Consider the following 17,533-nt stretch of genomic DNA (forward strand, 5'->3'; position numbering starts at 1 on the left):
GTGTGTGTATTTTTTATATTCCAAACATTTCTGAACGTTTCTACTGATTTATGGTTCAATAGTTGTTAGCACTTTGTGTCCGCCTTGGGGAACGCTGACAATTGCAGACATTTTCATAAGCGTATTTTTCCAAATTGCCAAACTGTTTTTCATTTCTCTCACTCGCTTTCTCCCTCTTCCTCTCGTTCTTTTTGCAATCATTTGACAATGAATCGCTGCTGCGAATGTTTCATAAACGTCGCATTAGTGTCAAAAAAAAAAGAAGCGCAATAATAAAAAAAAATCTCTCAAGTGCTCATAAAACTGCAGACTTTACTGCTTACGATACGATACGATAGAAACAGCAGCAACGGTAATTTCGCTGCAATCGTCAGCTCATTTTTTTCATCGCTTTTTCTTTTTTTTTGTGAATAGCCCCGCGCACTGCTATTTGAATATAAAATCCGCTTAGCTGCAGGGTGAAGTTGGCCAAAAACGGGGAACAGAGCAAAAATAACACACATACGCCATGGAATGATGAGGCTGATGCTGGTGCGGGTTGCGATGCGCCGCGCTGCTTGTCCTTGGCATCGCCGCCATTCGGTCTGGCAGCCGGCATAGCTCATAAAGTGGCATTGTAACACGGCTGGGGCTGGGCAGCGAGCGGGCGTAAAATCATCATTTATCAGCAACCAGCAGCAACAACAGTCGGCAGCTAGTCGTTGGCGCCGGAAGATCACTTTGTCATTGTCATACCCTTTTAGAGTGCGGCTCCACCTACGGCGTAATGCACGCCCCTAACACACACAAGCACACACACATTCGCACGCATTCACTCGATGGCCAGCCAAGTTGTAGGTCCTTCTGCTGCTGCTTTGGTTTTTATCTAACTAAAACTATGTCTCAAATTTTGCACGGACACAGTCTTTAATACACACAAAAACGTAGGTACATGTATTTGCATGACCCTCCCAGCTGCCGTTTGTTGTTGTTTTCATGCTTTTTGTCATTTTCTGTTTGATATTTTTCACCATGTTTTGCTTGGTTTTACTTCCGTTTCCGCGCATTTCACACGTTTGCTCAACTTGTCAGCCTGACTAACAAATAAGCACTGCATAAATATATAGATGTATATGGTATATATACATATATATATATATTTCCCATTTTTTGTTAGACCTTCCAGCCCGCTAAGCTGTGCATTTAGTTGACATTTTGCAGCACTGTTCCTGACACATGGCAGCTGCTGCAGTACGTAATCTGCATTCCACATTTTTTAGCATTTAGCATAAAATGTTGCATTCAGCTTGTGCAATGTCATACTGTAGATAAGGGTATTTCAATTTGGTCTGAAGATGTTGAATGCATGAAAAAATGTCTTTCTGATATCATTATTTATATACACATTCATGTTGAGGAAGAGAAAAGTCCACACTTAAACTTTGTCTATTTGATAAAGCATATATGTGTATACCACAGCTGTCATGTTATAGACAATACACCTGGACGATTCTTTACAAAATAACTAAAATATACAAGAATGTCTATATTTACAACTGTTTGTCCCGACTAACTGACTGACTGACTGACTGATTGGTGATCAACGCACAGCCCAACCCGTAAGAGCTAGAAAATTGACATTTTCACTGTAGTTACCTTATATGATGAAGGTTCCCGTTAAGTCTGGGTTTCGGAAAATAATAATATAAAATATTATAATTAATGATAAATAAAATAAATCGAAAGCGCTTAATATGTGCTACATTGTTTGTCAAAGATATTGAATAAAATAATTAAAAAGAAAAAACAACAACAAAATTACATAATTTTATCGGTCTTGAGATCTCCCTTAAAAATTAAAAATCTTTTCAATTTGCTGTAGGTAGTACATAACTTACAGCTAGGCGGAAATTTTCCAAAACCATAAAGATATTTCATAAATCATACAAAAATCATCAATAATAATTTAAATAATATGGCATGTATTAGCCCATAAATAGAGCTTATTTAAAGAACATATATATTTTTTTTAAGAAATCTGATCAATCTATGTTAAATTAAAATCGAATTACTAATATACATAGGTCTATAGCAAATCAATTTAAAATCGAACTGAAAAATATAATCGTCGGCCAAGATATTCTTACATCCCTAGACAAGCCAGGGTCTTAAGTCTGGTTTGCGGTGGGCCACCTAGATAACTCATCTATCAAAGATTGCATAATGACTGCTTACTTCAGTTTCTTAATACCCTTTAATCTTCGACAGTGGACATTTTTTATCTTTCGGATTTGGTTTGCAATATAGATAATATTTTAATTTAATAAAAGAATTTGGACACGTACTTAACTTTGCTTTTGCAAAACTAGCCTTTCTGTAATTTCTAATTTCCATTTAATATCTCAAAATTGTATTAATTTGTCAGTTAACCTTGGCATTCAAGTTGAAAACTAGTGTTCCACTTCTTAGCCCGTAAACCAGGTAAGAATTGACAGCTCAAAAATTGCAAAATTGTAGTTTTTGGTATTATAAGAGATTATTTCCACAGTCAAAATAACATACGTGACTCATAAAAATTTTCTTGTTAAAAAAATGAAAAAAGTTTGAGCTCCTTCTATTTGGTTTGCGGCTTTTTTGATAGCCTTCACCTATTTTGGATAGGTAGATAAGTTGCTAAATACCAGCAAAGTTTACTAAATTAGGGTTAATTGGTTCGTCGAACTAACTTTGAATATTCTCCGGAATATTCTGTTAGCTTGTAATACAACTACATAAATTTCCCGCTAATGCATAATTTGCATGCAAGTTGGAAAAGTTTAGAAAAGTTATAAATTATATGCATCCAATTTGTTGCACAAGCCAAAATAAATAAATAACAAAATCTGTTGGAATTACATTTATGTGGTTGCCTTTAATTTGATGATTTAATTTTTCTCACTTTTTATGTATTTATTTTGCTTTTTATTTTGTGTATATTTTGCAGTTGCAGCTGTGGAAAACAAAATTCAAATGCAGTGTAACAGTTTTGTAAGCTTTACTCGAAAGAGTTTCATATAGTTTTATTATTTATTTTTAAACTTTTTTTCTCAATTGTTTACTGAACTTTAGTTCTATGTTGCATAGCATTAGATGCGCTTAGTTTCTTATGCTCTTTTCATTGTATTTAGGATGTGTGTGTGTGTGTGTGTGTGTTTGTGTTGTTTTTTTGATAATTTTGTATTTTTCTAATCCTCCATTGCATCAACATTAAATTACACATACATTACACATATGTAAATCAATTTTTGTTGGAATATCATATGCTTAACGTAGACATACGTACAATAAAAACACGCACACCGAAAAGACTTAACCAGACTAGATATTTGTATATATATATATATATATATATATATATATATAGCATATAGTATCTATAAGTGTAGGTCGTACTCGTATAAACTAGCAGTTATTAGTTAGTATTATAAGTATTTAATATTATAATGCAGTTGATCTAAACATAAAAGTTAATGCTTAATGTTGGTATCACAGAGAGGCGTGACTTTTATACAAATACACAAAAAAAAAAAAACAAACAAAATTAATACCATAAAAAATTAATGCAGAAAGTATTTAATAAATACATACACTTATATATGATTTAGTATTGAGCTTTAGCTATACGAGCATAACAAATATACGTTATGAGACAGTTGGGAGTAGCACACATATATGCAAATACATATACATGTATATTTTTTACTCTTTGGTACAGCGCTTTCCTATTTACAGTTCGACAGTTAATAGACCACATTTTGTCATGCTTGACGATATGGTATATTGACGATTGGAATATATTGTTATATAACTCGTGTTGAATGTTTAATATTAAATAGCTGATACAATATCTTAAGTGTGTTTAATATAATTTAATTTTTGGCTCAGTTTTGAGTATCGCAAATAAACTACGCTCGCTGTGGGCTCAATAGATTCGATATCGATTTTGATTGTAATCGTCTTTTCAGTTTGGAAATAACAACATAAAAAGGAACCGTGTGAAAACCTGTTCTGGGTTAACAGTGGTACAACCGTCTTGTTATGTGAGTGTTTATGTGTCTTTCCGCTGCAAAACTATCGATGGCTTCGATTATAATCGATAGGCTTATCAAGCAATGCCCAAGACATTATCAAATACTTTTATGATTTATAATTTTGTTTTTCAGTGTGAGAACTCTAGAAGCAGATACCGCTAACATCGATAGATTTACAGCTCTGTTATGTGTGCGCGTGCAATTGTTGCTTTGGTTGTGAGTGGTTGGGTGGGTGTATGTGGTGTGTGGTTGTTGCTTTCAGCCCACTTAATTGCTTAGCGTTACATTTAAAAATTACAACGATCAGTTACATTTAGAGGAGTCATCTACAGCATTTATCATCTATCGTGTATCATATATCGTACTTAGGGGTTTGCGTTATGCAACACTACTACATACAAAAAATACTCATAGGTAAACAGTTACACTCATACATAGTATATATGAATGGGTGTGTTTCTGTGTGTGTGTGTGTGTGTGTCTGTGTGTGTGTGTGTGTGTGTTTGTGTGTGTGTGTATTTGTGTGGAAGGGGGAGCCAAGCAGTAGACACTAGTTAGTTTTGGCCTATCCGTATAGAGAACAACACATATGCATAAACATATATATAAATTTAAGGAGCCAAGCATACAGGGATCCATTGACTTCACAGGAAGCTCTCGCGCGCTCCATGCCGCTCATCGCCTAGCATGACCCGCTGTGAGGGCGGCTCACCATACTGATCTTGATAGTAATTCTCTCGCATCATCGTGTTCAGGCTGGAGCACCGGAAGTAGAGTATCTCCTGGAAGGGCTTGCGAAAATCACGATTCAAAGTAGCGTAGATAATCGGATTCAGGAGCGAGTTGGCATATCCCAGCCAGAGAAAGAGCGAGGACAGCGACGCTGGCACATGCATCGTCTCAAACGGTCGGATCAGCGCCAGTATGAAGAATGGCAGCCAGCAGATTGTAAAAGCGGACATTATAATGCCCAATGTCGTGGACGCTTTCTTCTCCTTGGCCAGCTGAAAGCGCAGTTTCTTATGATGCGGTGACCCTAGCAGACCAGTGGAGCCGCTCACGCCGCCGCCGCTACCATGATGGCCATGAGGAATGCCCACAATGCCGCCGCCCCCACCGCCGCCGCCGCCACTGGTACTCAAACCGCCGCAGGTGGAGTAGGTGAGCGAGGTGTTGCCCACGCTGCTGTGCCGGTGTCCATGACCAGTGCCATTGCCACTGCCCAGCTCCGTGTGGCCCAATACGGGTGCTGTGGCCGTCTGCGGTGAGCCGGTGCCATTCATTGCCTGCTGCAGATGCGTCTGGGCGCGCTTCTCTTCCAACACAATGCGTCGTGCGGCTCTGAAGATCTGATAGTACACAAAGAGCATGACGGAGAGGGGTATGTAGAAGGAGCCCAGCGTGGCATAGATCTGATATGCAAAGTTCTGGCACACCGTGCATATGGGCTGGCCATCCTCATCCTCGTGCTCGTTTCCTAGTATCAGCAATGGGGGCAACGAGATGCAGGCGGCCGCCAGCCAAACTATGCCCACACAGAGCATCATGCGACGTGGCGTCCGCTTTACACCATACTCGAGGGGCTTGGTAATCGCCAGATAACGATCCACGGAGATAGCGCACAGATTCAGTATGGAGGCGGTGCAGCAGAGCACATCGAACGATACCCAAATGTCGCAAAGCAGCGTGCCAAAGCTCCAGCGCTCCAGCACCTCATAGAGCAGGGCCATGGGCATGACGAGCAGAGCCACACAGAGATCGGATAACGCCAATGATACGAGCAGATAATTGCAGGGTCGTCGCAGCTTGCGCACCATGCAAACGGCAATGCAGACGAGTACATTGCCCACCACGGTGCCCAGTATAACAATTAGTAGGACAATGCTCACAATGACCGACTGCAGCGGCGGCAGCTCAAACTCCTCACCCGCGGCCAGATCATCTAGCAGCAGCGGCGTGTCAGACATGGACACCAGAGTGCTGCTGCTGCCATTTGGTGTGCTACTCGTGATTCCCTGATAGCTGACAATGGCAATGGGGCTGCTGTTCACCGAGCCGGCAGCAGCAGCTGCAATAGCGCCCAAAAAGGCGCTGCTGCTGTTGAAATCTTCGCCCAGGTTACCGATGTCCGTGCTGCTGCCGCTGCTGCTACTCCGAGTCGCTGGCTGTTCCGTGGTTGTTGCCGCTGCTGCGGTTGCGTAGGCGATGCAGCTGCTCAGGCAGAGTATCAGCAGCGTCAATGTGGCTATGGATATCAGTTTGTTGCTGTTGTTGCTGATATTGTGGCTTTGCTGTGGTTGCTGATGGCGTCTTCTACGGGCTGCAGCTGCTGCGGCGCAATGCTGCCCAGGCGAAGCCATCAAATTTTCAAAAATAAAATCGAAATACTTTCTTTCGAGCTTTCACTTTCGCTTGCTTTTAAATTAGTTATTCCGTTGTACAACGCGTCGTATGAGCAATAGTTTTGTTTAATTTCTGTTGTTGTTGTTGTAGTTGTAGTTGTTCACACGCTGGCAATCAACAACGGCAACAGCATTGACACCCACTAAACTGTCTTTGATTAAGTTCATCGTTAACTGCGATGACTGCTCCATGGCTGTGTTGTACATGGGTTGACATACGCGTCAGAAATCGCGCCCTGGCCGCAGCATTATCATTAACTTGATGACCATCATTGTCAGCATCATCATAGTCATGGGCTTTCGCCCTTAATTCGCGCTGATTCCTCTTCGCCGTCTTGCAATATTCCTGTCATTAATCATAATTTCAATAAAAATAAAGTCGTCGTCTTATTAGTTTCGTATGCTCCGCATTGAGCTGCCAGGCAGCAGACCACGGGTGAGCTTAGGCTTACGCCGTGAACCGTATACAGCGTGCCCCTCGGCGTTGCTTTTGTGATGCTTGATTACTAATTTGATGTGCGCTTGCCCGTCCGCTTCTCTGTCCCGGCTGCTGGCTAACGTAGCGTATGCTTAATAAAGCGCTATTTGCGGTCAGCTTAATAAATATTTTGTGCTCACAGCTTCTGCTGGTCGTTAGTGCTGCTCTACTATAAGTTTAATAAGTATTTTTTCTGCGTATTTTGATAGCTACATAGGACAATACATATAGGTAGTTAGATGTCTGTTGAATCCGTTGGGATGTTTCTTGAAACCGCCTTGCTGTGATCTGATTGTGCGTTGCTGTAAGTAAAGAACCAACAACGGAGATTACAAAACTTGATTAAGTAAGTCTTAGCCGTGTTAAATGATTTAAGATAATTTAATTGCATACTTCAAATAGAAATACACAATATTTGTACATAAGTTTTATATAGGAATTTTATCAATATACATAGTACAATTTAATATCATAATTATAATACTTTTCATTCAACTTCTTTTTAAAATCATTCTTCCTAATTACGTAAAAATTGAATAATATTTATCTATAAAGCTGTAAATTAAACTTAATAAATATATTCAAATTATACAAATAAATAACGTTTGCAAAAATTTTATTATTTTAATAATCAATCACTAAAAAGTAATCTCGATTAAGTTGATATTTTGTTAAATATATTTTTGTATTTATGAAACAAATCTTTAAGAATATATTTGTGTAAGCTTTAAAGGCTTTCAAAGTTTTCTTTGTCTCACACAAGTTCTCCATACACCTCACCTCTGCGCACATGTCAGGTCGCAGTTGTTACAATTTTGCAGAAATTTTAAGAAAATAAAAAAACTTAAGAGCCGCATGAGTTTCCCTAACCCGCAGGCTAAGCGTAGTTGTGTTTTTCTCTGCATCAACATAATGATTATCATCATCATCTGCTTCATCAGCATGCTGAACATCATTCCACACTCCTGATGTAACCCATATAAAGCGAGTGAAGCAGAAGGCGGCCGCACTTGCCGTTTACGTCCTTTTGTATTAATTTTCATACTTCTTCCCATTATTAAATTGTTTGCGTTGCCCGTTCCAATGGCTTACAGACACGCCCACGCCTTCCATTCGCAGCACTTGAATGTGCGTAACAAATAAACAATAGCCAGCCAAAATGGCAGCCTTGTTGTTGTTCTTGTTGTTGGCTTGCAGGTTCCGTTTGGCATTTCTTTTTTTTTTTTTTGCCCTGGTTGTTTTTGTGGTCAACGGCCGAAACGAAAACCGCGAGCCAAAATAAAATTTATACATTTCGCTCTTAATTGAATTCCATTACATTTTGTACAAAATGTGGCGAGCGCTGGCAACAATTGTGGCAACCGCATTTGGCCTCACGTGTCTCTCGAAATTTATTGAAGTCGGCCAAAAAATGGCAATCGGGCCACATGACGACGCTCAGAAGCACGTCTAGACGGCCAGACATTGTCACAGCCTCAGCTGCTCCGCACTGCCACATCTCGTCGGCTCTCAACTCACCTGAGCATGTCCTTTCAGGCATGGCAGGAATTTTAAATAGACATTAGTTTGAAGCGCTTCCAATTGAAATTAAACGTGCCATAAGTTGCGCAAAAATATTCACAAATCAAATAGCAGCCGATTTGAGTTTAAATACGGGGAAAATTAAGCGGAAAAGCGCCCAGCGAAAATTGTAATTAAAACGTACAAATATTTGTTTAAATGAATATGCAGAATTCACCCTAACTAAGAATAACTACAAAGAGCGCACACGCTTTATTATATTATTATTTGCCAGACCTTTAAGCTAGAAAAATTAAATATAATTAAACATTTTTGTAGTTGAAAGAAATATAAAAGCCATCGGCAGAGAAGAATTAAAAATATAAATTTGGTGCCACTTTTATGAGTTTCATATCGGTTTAATTACATTATTTTGACTAGTCTCTTGGATTTATTTTTAATTTGAGTCCTTTAAATCAGATTGTGAATTCAAATATTTATTTTGTACTAAAAACAAGCACAACCGATTCGCATAGTGTATACACATGTTGTTTTCTTCTTTTTCTTTTCAATTTATTTGTGGGCAACGACTAAAAAGCTTTGCAGGAAAATTGGCACAAATTGAAAACGGTTCGTGTGTGTTTTGATATGATAATAAAATGTACACAAATATATCTATTTGCTTATTTGGGCTTTACGTGCAATTATTTTGTGCTGTTTATTATTATTATTTTTTGATGAGTTTTTCATATTTGAGATTATTTCAGCAATTTGCTTTGCATATGACTGATGAGGCATGTGCTGCAAATTGAGTTTGTAATTTATATGAAGAGCTGAATTTTCAGCTAGATATACGTTTGAATATGTGTGAGTGTGTGTGTATATAACTGTTTTGCATACGAGTATGTGAATGCGCTCGACTAATTTTGCTGGTTGATTATGCTAATCAACTGGCAAATGGGCAGCTGGGCAGCTAGGCAGAGGTTGCTGGGGACAGACAAGTGACAGTCAGTTGGCAGGCCAGAAAATGGCGCAATTATTTGGTCAACAAACAAACAAACTGTAAGCCGCTTTAAGCATTTGTGGACAGCTCGTAAATCCTGATGTCCCAAATGTTGATTCGCATTTTGGTATCAGCGCCGGCTCTGACAGGGACATAAATAATTGAATTTAATTATACGTCTCTCAGTTTGCCGAAAAGCCAGGCATGCACCCAATTATTGTTGCCAACGATTATATCATCTTTATACCCTCCCCGGATATTCCGCTATTCATATTAAAAAGCTTCTAAGCCACCAGCTGCTCATGAATAATTTAGCTACAGCGTTTGTGTGCTGACAACGTGGCGTATGAGCAATTTTTTGTTTTAAGCGTGTACTTATTTGGCTGTCGCTTTTACATGTACCTGGCAATATTTGGCTTTGCGACCACGCCCTGAGCAATTTACCGCAAGTTTTACACTAGTTGACATTTTTGCAGGAACCTCAGTTCAGCTCTGCAGAACTTTTCAAATATTTAGCAGTTTCCTTGGTTTTGCACTAAAGCCAACCAACGATGTGGCGCCGTCTTGGGGCCAGCCGCAGTCGCTTCGAAACTTTTCTGTGTTTGTCTGTCTGCAGGGTTTTCGGGAAACTGCTGGGAAACACGCAGTAGACTACTGTGAGGTGGAAATGGTGCTGGGTCGGAGGGATAAATGTTGCTAAATAAGTATAGTTTTAGTCCACGATTTGCAGTTGCGGCTGTTTGGCAGGCAAAAGATAGAAGGAAATGTAGGAGTTCTGTTATTGGTTTGTTAACAATTTGTTGCAGCTAAGTGCAAAAAGTGGGCTTAAACTTTAATTAAGCAACACACACAGTGCTCAAGGAAGAACATGGCCGAAAACTTTTGAATTTACTGTTTAAGCCTTTTGCAACTTGTTACTTATTACTTATAAGTAATATTTGAGATATTTTTGTTTTAACCCCAAAAGCTCAAGTCGAAAATAAATTTTGATAAAATATAGAAATAAAACATTTTCTTGATTAGCAAATAACTTATCTCAAGTTTGCCTTAAAATTAAATAAAATACAATTTTTGTTAACTTCAATTTATGAACATGCCATATTTTGTATTGTAACATAAAAAAAACAGCACATAAAATTTGTTTTTCCTATTCCAAACTGATTAAAACAACATTTAGTAAATTTAAAAAACATTTTTGCCAGAACATTTTGGTTTCCCGAATATTTGTAAGCTGAGAATAAGGATCTAACTTATGTAAGTGAGACCTAGTTTATTCCTAAATAATGTGTTTTATATGCAAAGCGAACTCTCCAAACCCTATTGTTTCAATATTCACGACTTTTATTCAGCTTTTCTCCCAATTGTTCACTTCTGAGTAAATACCATTCTTGCCATTCTCTGCTATAATCCCCGTCAATTGCTACAATTGTCTTTATGGGAATATCCTTTTTTACTGTGTCTGCTGATGCTGGTAATTTCTTGGAAATTTGCTTTGTGCTGCTTAAATAAGCTGAGCGTATCTAAGGCTGTCCGCCCATCAGATGCATTTAAAATCAACGAGCGTAAACTTAATTTTTCGCCGATATGCCAAACAATTGTTTCAACAAAAACAACAACGTGTTCGTTTAAAAAATGCAGCAGCTGCAACAAAAAAAAAACACACAGAAAGTTTTCTTGAAAGACGAAGGAGAATGCGTTGCAGTTACTTTGGATTGGTTTGCCTCAGTGGGTTTATGTGGCTTCATGGTCTGCTGCGGCCTGCAGCACCCTTCGGAAGCCCCGGCATCGTGGCTGCTAAAGAATGCTGAGATAAGCCCCCCTCCATCAGCATCACCCATGTGCATTAAACTACTTTTTGTTGAAAAAAGCTTTTTAAGTCCGCGCGGATTTGTGGCTGCAGTGCAAAATGCATGAAATAAGTGGGCGAACATGCCGCGGCGGCGACAATAGATAAGAGCACACAGCGACTAAAGGACGCTTCAAGTTGCCAAGTTTTGTGGGAACCTAGAGTGCCGACTGGTCAATTAGAGTGGCCAACACGGTCACTCCTAATAGACTGCTACGGCTAGAAATCTCAGAAATCTATGGCTGTGTTAACGCGGCGTATACGCAACGTGCCTGATTGAAGGCAAATTTTGTATGCTCGTGCGCGCATTTCAATTATTGAGTCATTAAATTTGATTTCTTTAACATGTCTGCAATATTTTTTTCATTTTTTCTTGGCTTGTTGCTTATTTATGTAATGCGTTATCCTTGCCAGCATTCCTGCCAATTTGCTATTCGCCAAGTGCCTGATGTAATTTCAATCTGACACGTCAAAGGGCCCCCGATTGGGGCATGGGGGTAACACGCAAAATTGCTGTAAATGGATGCGAGTTAAAAAGCCAGCAATTTTAAATTGCCGCTGTCGACGTTGGCGCCCTCTTCATTGGGGGTTGCCACACGACGCGTCTCTGGATGAACAGACGTCAAATATTTTTTTCTCCAATTTTATATATATCTATATATCTTTTTTTTTTTATTTATTTATTTTTTTTTTTTTGGTGTAGGCCGTGTTGCGCACTTGATGTTTATGTGTCAAGCAGCTGCTGGTTTATTTTGTTTTCTTATTTTGCTTGCCTGTAAATAATGAATGCGTTTATTCTGAATCATATATTAATGCCAACGCACTTACACCAGGCAACAAGCCACTATGAAACGAGTTAATTTTGTCAGTAATTAAGTAATTTTTATTAGAGCAAGTTGTCAGTACAGGAGAAGGCAGAAATCTTAGGATTTAAATCGAAGTTTAGAGCTACATTAAAAGCGCTAAGGAATATAATTAAAATCTTTACCAAAAAAGTCAAAAAATGAGAGTAGAATGTTAGAAGTCACTCAAAAACTATTTTTACTTCTAAAAAATGTATTTATTTATATGGACAAGACGAATATCAAACTAAGTACGTAAGTAAGTTGCTTTACCTCTCCCTTACTTGAAAAGGCTCACATTCTACCGTTTAAAATATAAATTTTCAATATATGACTATAATTATTATTTTAATTTGTATTATACTTTAAGCAAACAAATTTGGTTCATTTATTTAAATATGCACATATTCTTCCCAGACAAACCTGACATCAATTATGATTTTATTTAGAATTTAAAATTTTGTTTTTTAGCGTCTGTACCTATATACTCTCTTATGCTAATCGATCTGAACATGAACCTCACTTGTATAAATAAAATAGAAAAATTTGGCAGACTTAGAAATGAAATGTACCATTTTGTTACGCACTCTTGTAATACAGTGTTAAACAAATTCCGGCATAAAATGCCTGCACAGTGACATATGCGAGCATTTTGTGTGTGTTTGCCTGTGTGCGTGGGCCGTGCGCCTGTGCTTGCATGTGTGTGTGAGTTTTGTGTGCATAATAAAATTTGTGCACAAAACATGTGTAGAGATGGCGCCTAACGGTGAAAACATTTGGAAACGGGGAAATTGCTTATCTTTACTGTTATCTTTGTTGCTGTGTTTGTTTCTTGCCTGACATTTTCATTGGTGTTTCATGTTTCATGTTTGATAATGCTTTGCATACCGTCGAGTTGAGTCGCATCGTGTAGGCGTATATGAGTGATATGATTTGCATATGTATTCAAAGTATGTGTGTGTGTCTGTTTGTGTGCGTATGTCGTTATAAAGCATTAAATTTTACATAAATTGCGGGTACAGCTTGGAAGCTTCCTGTTCCACAAAAAAAAGGTATTTATGTATACTCATTTGGGTTTCCCTTTGTTAGTAAAGCAGGAATATAAGCAGCAGCAGGAACAGGAGTGGCATTCAATGCCAACATGTTTTGTATGATGTTGTTTTATGTGATTATTTATGGCGGCGACTTATGGAAAAGCCTAAAGAAAAAACGCGACTACGATGATGATTTTTTTATTCCTTTTCACTTGTCCTTTTTATAGAGAATTTATGTTTGTTTCTTGGCCAAGGTCCGAAGGCATAAATATGAGCTTTTCAAAAGTCAAGACTGCAAGATACCATTCATGATATATATAAAGTATACGGCCTTCAGAGATATTCATTTTAATTTTAGATATTTGCTTGGCGCACTGTGACATCATTCAAGATAAAAGTCTGAAAATGCAGACATTTTTCTAACAATTAAGTTAATGCCTTTTACAACAAAATGATGATTAGCTATTATTTCCTATCGGAATGGGTTAGATATATATGCGTGGATTTTCCTAAGCCAAAGCCATTCCTGAAAAAAGCTATCACATTCCTCTTGTTCTTTTTGTTTCCCTGAGAGATCCTTCTCACGAACTTCACTCAAAACTTGGCTGCTTCAACTTTTCGTATACTATATATTGTATATAATGCAATATCTTCTGAAGCTGCTGCTGCTGCACAGATAGTGCATTCTCTATTTTGATGCCAACAATTTTTGCCTCAATAAACTTTGGGGAATTTCAAGAGAGTGGGAGGAAGGCAAAGGGAGGCAATGAATGTCGCCAGTGAAATGCAGGCCAAAGAGTGAGTCATAAAACATTTTATGTGGCTGCCAAGTAAAATTCGCAGTGCTAATTGAATTGTTTGGCTCTTGTTGCAGTTCAAATAAGCTGTAAACACTTCATCAGTTTTGATATAACTCTTAAATGAAATTTTCAAAGCTTATATGGCCCAAAAATTAAAAAATAAACACTTGGCTTAACTCTGAAATGAATCTCGAGTTTGATACAATTAAGGCTGATTCGCTGCATGCCTTTTCTTTACATACTTTAATTGAAATCTTGAACAACTTTAACCCACCTGTTATTTGGCCTTGCCTTGCTTATCCTGTACGGCTTTTCAATGTTGAGACAGCTGAAATAAAAGAGTAAATAATATAATTAAAGCAGAAAACCCCACAGCACACTTAAACACACACTCCGTTAATGATAAACACACGTGCTTGTTAAGAGTATAATTTAGCGTAAAGCCTCGCATTCACTTTTTAGCTGAAACTCAGTTTATCTTCCTCCATCTCTTTCACACGCCACACTTGTCTGTATGTAAACCAGCGAGGATTCTGTATTTGTTAAATCAACATAATAAGTTGTCTGCTGTCAGGGTGTGTGTGTGCAGACGGGCAGAGACTCTGCTGACGGCATCAATCATACGCCATGGTGTGCTGTGCTGAAGTGCGGCTAAAGTGCGGAAACGTTAAGGACAAGACACACACATGCACATGGGGCATAAGTTGTGTAAGTTGCAAAATTGAAAATTTATCGACTAGAACACACACACACATATAGATGCACATGCACTCTGCATGTGCAACCACAACATGAGCAACGCTAACACGAAATTGTCAGCAACAAATTTGCCAGGAACAACAGCAACTGCAACAACGCCAAACCGCCATGTCATCAGCCACAGTGCCGCACAGCCTTCCCCTCGCATTCCAAACGAGCCACCTTTCTATTCGATGTCGTCTAACAAGTTGAGCTGTTGCATGCGCTTCGTCAACGTCACGCTTAGCTGCATTTGAGACTATGTAGGCATAGGATATATGCATAGAAGCAGGCAACCCTTTGCAAAAGGAGGTGCTGCTGCTGCGAGGACTGCTTTGGGATGATTGACAATCTCATGGCACGCTGCACTCAGAACAAAAATTCTTGACGCACTGTCATCAACTGCACCAACAACAATAGCAACAACAACTGTCAGCAGCAACATCAACATGTTCCATTCGGTCGCATTACAAACGCGCCAATAAACAATCTCTCAATTTACACTGGCTTTTCAACATCTAACCGATAATTGTTGCTTGACGTGAAGGACGAAGGGGGTAACATTGCAGCAGTTGATTGCCCCGACTCCCTCCAAGTTCCATTTACTGCCAACAACATAGTTAACCAATCGACGATTTACATGTGCTTCTACTAAGCCAACAATTTATATACCTAATTAACTTTACAGAGTGCCCGACTATGGGCTACCCTGAAGTCACACTGACAATAGCCAACATCTGTTCAGGATGGCATTTAATATTAGAACATGAAGTAATTTTATTATTATTAATGTAATTGAATATTAAATTATTAATTAGACTATACCCTACCCTGTAGAAAGGCTTCAAGTAGCCCACATCTTGATTTTATAGTAAAAATATAATAATGAATGGCTATCGTTCTTTTAGCAACATTTTTTAGTCAGAAATAAAGGACGTAGGTATTGAATACTTAGTAGTCTTGCTGGGAATATAATTTCAATTAAATATAAAGTATTTATACAGTTAATTAGGGGAAAACGCCATTAAAATACAAGGTTTAAAGTGGCACACAAGAAATGCATAAAATATAATCTTAATGGACTCTCTCCAAACCGCAGCAAATGGAAAAGCCGCTGGTAAAAAAATAACAAATTTGCTGGTATTAAGTTAGAAAATGGAATAGAAAATAAAGTACACAAAAGCATTTTATATGCAGCAGCAAGGATGTGTAACGGACCCAGACCGAGGCGCGATAAGGATAGTCAAGCTCTGTCATCAGGAGTCTGCGTCTGTGACTGTGAGCGTGTGGTGCGATTGTGGGTGAGACTGCGAATGTGATGCAGTGCGGTGTGCGTCGCCAACTGCTCGACTGTTTTTAATTGAGTTTACGCTTCGTATGAGACGCTTCGTATGCAACATGAGCGTTATGAATGGTGGCAACAGCACTTCCAACTACTGCCAGGATTCGCTTATTACGCAGATAGTACTCACTCGTATATGAGCTCAGCTGGAAGTGACTCGCTTTGCGGTGCCTCAACTCATCTCAACCGCGACACACGGCATTATAATGACGATGATGCTGCTGGTGAGTATTTGAGTATTTGCCGCCAAGCTGCTGCCAGACACAACGATTTTTAATTAAGTTAATTAAGTGCATCCAGTGGTTGTTTTGGTCAACGTACAACCAGAGTGCAATCAACGTACTACTGATGCCTTCAATTCCTATATCAGACCCACTTCCCACAGTCCTGCGGGTTGTTCTCAATTGCTGTATAGAGTTAAACATTACCACAGCCTGCTAGATGTTAAATTGAATCGATTCGAGCATAGATCTGGCTTAATTCAGGACATCAATTTAATGAGACAAGCTGTTGCTTTGTCATTTTTGTTTACACTTTAATCGAAATGCAATGAAGGTGACTCTCGAAAAATATTATATAAATAAATTATCAAAGATCTACAGCTAAAGAGTCTGCCACAGTCATTGCTGTCACTTAAGCTGCCACTGCCACTGCTGTTGCCGCTGTTGTTGTTGCCGGTTAAAGTACACATTAAATATTTATGACGCAACACAAAAAATGCAATCAAAAACGTGAGAAAAGTTCCTGTTGCATATTTATGCGCGCAGCGAACGAAAAGCGCTGCGAAAAAAACTGGGGATAACAATGAACAAAGGCAAACTTTCAGTGACTTTCGAAACACACTCAAATTGCCTGTCTTATTATTTAATTTATTTTATTTGAATTTGAAAATATGCATACAAGATAAACGTAGTTGCATAAAATGCACCCAGCCGTCGCAAAACCCGAATATTATTTTCATTTTGCGAACTTTTCGATTCAAAACCTGTTTTATGCTGAGGCGTCAACTAAAATTGTGTGCCTAAGGGAAAGCAGGGAAAAAATATAAAAAAAAATAAATACGCACGTTTATTAAGCATTTATTAAAACCTGATTAAATTGAGCATAAAACAAGCGAAATATGAATTTAAAGTCAAATATTTTGAATTAAATATATTATTATTGTTATTATAATTATAATTATTATTTTTATGCATTGTTTCTTTCAAAATTAAGTACATTTTGGAATCATTGTTAGTTAGTTTATGTTCCAATTTCACATAGATAATTCCATTTATATATCGTGGTTATTTGTTGTCATAGTCAACCAACCCTTTTATAGAACTGCATGATTGCAGTGTATTATAGAACTGGCGTTCTGTATGAATCGTAATGAATATAAAAGTGTGGCGCGTGTCGACGGTTTTTTTTTTAGTGGCGGAATCTATGTTGGCAAGTGTGCAGAGAAAACTTTACCAAAATGAAGGGTGCCAACAGAATGGTTTTCAATTTAGGTAATT

At 38.4% G+C, this 17,533-nt stretch overlaps 1 protein-coding gene and 1 long non-coding RNA gene across 2 annotated transcripts in view; both read right to left on the reverse strand.

Moving 5' to 3' along the window:
• Positions 1 to 3,577: 3,577 nt before the first annotated feature.
• LOC115764940 (5-hydroxytryptamine receptor 1) lies at positions 3,578 to 6,559 on the reverse strand. Its single transcript, XM_030708257.1, has one exon. The coding sequence runs from the start codon at positions 6,407 to 6,409 to the stop codon at positions 4,694 to 4,696; it is 1,716 nt and encodes a 571-aa protein (XP_030564117.1). The 5' UTR covers positions 6,410 to 6,559; the 3' UTR covers positions 3,578 to 4,693.
• Positions 6,560 to 6,706: 147 nt separating this feature from the next.
• LOC115764942 overlaps positions 6,707 to 17,533 on the reverse strand; it is a 62,934-nt gene continuing 52,107 nt past the window's right edge. Inside the window, exons 3-4 of the long non-coding RNA XR_004018065.1 lie at positions 14,229 to 14,282; positions 6,707 to 7,231 (exon numbers count right to left, since the gene is read on the reverse strand). This is a non-coding gene — a long non-coding RNA (uncharacterized LOC115764942). The remainder of the gene's footprint in view (positions 7,232 to 14,228; positions 14,283 to 17,533) is intronic.

This window comes from Drosophila novamexicana, unplaced genomic scaffold, assembly GCF_003285875.2.
Source record: "Drosophila novamexicana strain 15010-1031.04,08,12 unplaced genomic scaffold, DnovRS2.1 tig00000877-arrow-arrow-pilon, whole genome shotgun sequence".
NCBI classification, from domain to species: domain Eukaryota; kingdom Metazoa; phylum Arthropoda; class Insecta; order Diptera; family Drosophilidae; genus Drosophila; species Drosophila novamexicana.

Bases quoted from the DNA above. Each gene is read 5' to 3' on its own strand.
- LOC115764940 (XM_030708257.1), bottom strand. From the start codon at position 6,409: ATGGCTTCGCCTGGGCAGCATTGCGCCGCAGCAGCTGCAGCCCGTAGA.